Source organism: Lycium barbarum, chromosome 11 (assembly GCF_019175385.1).
Source record: "Lycium barbarum isolate Lr01 chromosome 11, ASM1917538v2, whole genome shotgun sequence".
In the NCBI taxonomy this organism is placed as follows: domain Eukaryota; kingdom Viridiplantae; phylum Streptophyta; class Magnoliopsida; order Solanales; family Solanaceae; genus Lycium; species Lycium barbarum.
In genome coordinates, this window is record NC_083347.1 from 2,589,316 (window position 1) to 2,593,634 (window position 4,319).

At 32.5% G+C, this 4,319-nt stretch overlaps 1 protein-coding gene across 1 annotated transcript; it reads left to right on the forward strand.

The window, feature by feature from the left end:
• The first annotated feature begins 1,114 nt into the window (after positions 1–1,114).
• LOC132618545 (probable serine/threonine-protein kinase WNK11) lies at positions 1,115–4,106 on the forward strand. The gene is made up of 3 exons (XM_060333578.1): positions 1,115–1,304; positions 2,120–2,620; positions 3,451–4,106. The coding sequence occupies exons 1-3, from the start codon at positions 1,302–1,304 to the stop codon at positions 3,865–3,867; spliced, it is 921 nt and encodes a 306-aa protein (XP_060189561.1). The 5' UTR covers positions 1,115–1,301; the 3' UTR covers positions 3,868–4,106.
• Positions 4,107–4,319: the final 213 nt, after the last annotated feature.

Sequence of the window (4,319 nt, forward strand, 5' to 3'; positions counted from 1 at the left end):
TTGTAGCAGCAAAATCAATGGAGATTTCTCCGGTGAAATGTTGAAACGATGGAACGATTGAAAGGTTTGTTGTTGGAATGATGGATAGGTTTAATTGGATGTTTGGGGTTCGTTACAGACTTTCAAGTTTTTATATGTGATGGGTAGGGGTAGTAACATCTTTTCTTATTATTTTTTAGCTTAGAAGGGCAAATATTAAAGACCACGCATTACGGGGGCAAAAATTAAAGACCAACGCATTTGAAGGGCATTCGCCCGAATTGCCCCTCAATTTATGGGCCTTAAAGCAAGAAAACAGTAAATTGGGACCAAATTCTCAATCTTTATACATGTCAAAACATTCCATTTGGGCGGATTGAAAGAGCCATAAATCAATAAATCACTATAGTCTCTTTTTCAAAGAACAAATTGTGTAGTTTTCTGCTGACATTGATATGATATTCTCCCAATTACACGTATTTTAGAGAAGAATATTTTATTCTCACGAGTGGTCTTAGTAAATATATATAAGGAATAAGGATTCTGAAAAGTCAAATTTGATATTGCAAATTTAAGCATAGGCAGAGCACACCGACATGGGGTTCATCTGAAACAACAAGTACTCTCAATGCAAACCTTATGTAAAAATTCACTAAAAGTGCAACAAATAGTAGTATGAAATTCATAGCTTTAAAAATACAATGAGTCCGATACTAAAAATTTTAAATATTGAACTATAAAATTTAAATTCTGAATCCGTCTCTGAATTAAGTCAATGTTCTTGATACGAATAAAATTAGGGTGAAATTCGACCCTATCCTAAAATTACGCTATAATTACTAAAGTAAGAATACTTTCAAAACACATCATATTCCCTAAATCTTGACTCCAAAAACAAGCCGTCCTTTATTCTATTTTTTGGATGGTCGGTAAACATAGGAGTCATACGAAATCAATACTATGATTCAGGTTTTACTGGGCCGTATTCTTTTCCAAGATATTTGCCACGTGTACCATATTTATTACCGTATTTAACCAAAAAAAGGATTCATCATACAAATCCCATTTGTTTTCAACCAAATCCGCGTAATTAATTGGCTAACAAAAACTACTAAACCCCATGTTTAATCCACTTTAGTCAACTAAAAGTCTAAACTTAACCATAGTTAACAATCTCCTATAAATACAATGACCCATAAACCCTCAAGCTTTTCTTTTTCCATGCCTTTCGTTACTTTTTTGAGAGAGAAAAAAAGAATTCAGCTTTTTTGTGTTCGTTTATTGAAGAAGTAGAAGACAAATTACCGTAACGTTCGCACTACATGGTAAAAATTCTTTATTTAATTTAAACTTTCTGTTTTTATCGATAAATCCAAAGGTTTAAACAATATTTTTCAACTTTTTATGTTTTTTATTTATCATCTAACAGTCCAAAAACATCATTTTGAGATTTGATTTCCATTCAAATAGCTTGGAATTTAGTTGTTTTTGCTTTAAAAAGTGTTAAAATCGATTTTTTAACTTTTTTAATGTTTTTTTTTTTTCTATTTTGCAATTGTTTTCTATTTGAATAGCTTGGAATTTGGTTGTTTTTGCTATAAAAAAAGTTTTAAAAGTTTAATTTTGAAGAAAATTTCAACTAATTTAAACTATCGATTATTCAACCTTTTTATGTTTTTTTGTTTAAAATCTAAGAGTCCAAAAACATCGTTTTGCAATAGTTTTCTATTTGAATAGCTTGGAATTTAGTTGTTTTTGCTATAAAAAAAAAGGTTTAATTTGGCGAATTCCGATAAAAATTTCAACTTTTTATGTTTTTTTAATCTAAATAGTCCAAAATGATCGTTTTTGCAATTGTTTCCATTCAAATACCTTGGAATTCAGTTGTTTTTGCTATATAAAGTATTAAAAAAAGCTTGATTTTGGTGAATTCTCTAAAAAAAAAAAAAATCAACTAATGTAAACAATCGATTTTTCTATTTTTTATAATCTAACAGTCCAAAAACATCTTTCCAGTTTTATATTCTTTTCAAATACCTTGGATTTTAGTTGTTTTTGCTTAGAAACGTTTAATTTTGGCTAATTCTGAATAAAATCTCAACTAATTTGGTTTTAAAAAATAAATAAATTATGTGTTCAGGTGCAGAGCATGAATGTGGATCCGGATCGGGAATGTGAACCGTTCGTTGAACTTGACCCGACGGGTCGATACGGGCGATACGAGGAGCTATTAGGTTATGGAGCTGTTAAAAAAGTATACAGAGCATTTGATCAAGAAGAAGGTATTGAAGTAGCTTGGAACCAAGTGAAATTACGTCATTTTATGTTCGATCAACCGGTTATAGACCGGTTGTATTCGGAGGTTCGTTTGTTGAAAACCCTAAAACATAAGAATATAATTGCATTGTATTCTGTTTGGAGGGATGAGAATCGCAACACTTTGAATTTTATTACTGAGGTTTGTACTTCAGGGAATTTGAGAGAGTATAGGAATAAACATAAACATGTATCCATCAAGGCGTTGAAGAAGTGGTCTAAACAGATTCTTAAGGGATTGGATTATTTGCACACTCATGAACCTTGTGTTATTCATAGAGATCTCAATTGCAGTAATGTCTTCATTAATGGCAATATTGGTCAGGTACTCACTCTCTTTATCTTCATTGAGAATTATTAATTCTTCAATGTTATACTCCCTCCTCCCTCCGTTTACTTTTACTTGTCCACTTTTGACTTTTCACCCTATTTAAGAAATTATAAATGAAGTGTGTATTTTATCATGATGCCCATATTAATTGGTATATAATGGTATTGGTTTTGGAAATTGATTTGGAATGAGTAATTAATGTTGAAGGTAAAACAGGAAAAAAGAATTTGTCTTATCTTGACAAGTGAAAATAAAAATCTATTTTAGGAATAGTGGACAAGTAAAAGTGAACGGAGGAGTAGTAGCTATTTTGTTCAACCCCCAAAAAGGATAATGTTGATTATTATACCTTTGAGGAAGTATTTATTATATGTGCAAATTAGATGTAGGAGAGCTCATAACATTATTGATTCTTCAATGTCATTGCTAACTTTGTTCAACCCCTAAAAAAGGATGATGTTGATTATTATACCTTTGAGGAAGTATTTATTATATGTGCAAATTAGCTGTAGGGGAGCTCATAGCATTATTCTCGTTGTTTATATGTGGCGCATTCGTTTCACCAATTGTTATTTTGATTTGGAAAGAAAAAGATTTGATTTTTATTTGGTACCTGAGTTGATGGGAGGTAGTCGGTACCCCGTGGAATTAGTTTAGTCCGGACATCGCGCTTATCGAAAAAAGATTTGATTTTTTATTTAATTAATGTTAGTCTTTTTTGTTATCCATGTTTTATTCTTCAGATTAGCTTGTTTGTATCTTTATTATGAGCTTCAGAATTTTAGAAGGAATTACGAGTGATATCGTTCTAAATTTGTGAATAGGTCAAGATTGGTGATTTGGGTTTTGCAACAATAGTAGGGAAGAGTCATCAAGCGCATTCCGTTCTTGGGACCCCAGAGTTCATGGCACCGGAGTTGTATGACGAGGATTACACTGAGCTGATTGATATCTACTCGTTCGGAATGTGTGTTTTGGAGATGGTGACTCTGGAATTACCCTATAGTGAATGTGACAATGTGGTGAAGATTTACAAAAAGGTAATATCCGGAGTGAGGCCTAAGGCCATGGACAAGGTTAAAGATCCCGAGGTCAAGGAGTTCATTGAGAAGTGTCTTGCTCAACCTAGGGTTAGACCCTCTGCTTCTGAGCTCCTTCAAGATCCTTTCTTTGAAGATATTAATGATGATGACGAAAACGATGACGAAGAGTATACTAGAAACAACTATTGGTCTGCCTAGGTTAACCATTGCTAGTATTTGCTAGTATTAGTTAGTATATTAGCTTTTGGTGTGGAGTTTTGGTGCTGATTTGTGGCTATAGGTTTTTGCCTCTTCTTCCAAAAAGAAGAAAAGAATATGGTTTTGCTTTTATGAAAACTATTGCAAAAGGAAAACAATAGAAAGAGTGGATTTTGGTGAAGTGATTTGTACATACAATTGATATCAAATACTATTGGAAGATTGAAAGTTGTCTTGAATTCTTTGCCACTTCACTTGCTTCACCTTCATACCACACGTAATTATCCATCTTGACAAATCTTAAATGATAATGCAAGACAGTGAAAGATTAAATCCTTCAATTATTTCACTTTGTTTACTTCAAATTTCTTGACGAATCTATACACGTTGGAGGAGCCGCCATAGGCAAAGGATGGTCCGGTAAACACCTTTCGCCGGAAAATTACGCAGTG

Excerpts from the sequence above, each read along its gene's own strand:
- LOC132618545 (XM_060333578.1), top strand. Across the intron at positions 2,621-3,450 it reads TTAATGGCAATATTGGTCAG|GTCAAGATTGGTGATTTGGG; the intron begins GTACTCACTCTC and ends ATTTGTGAATAG.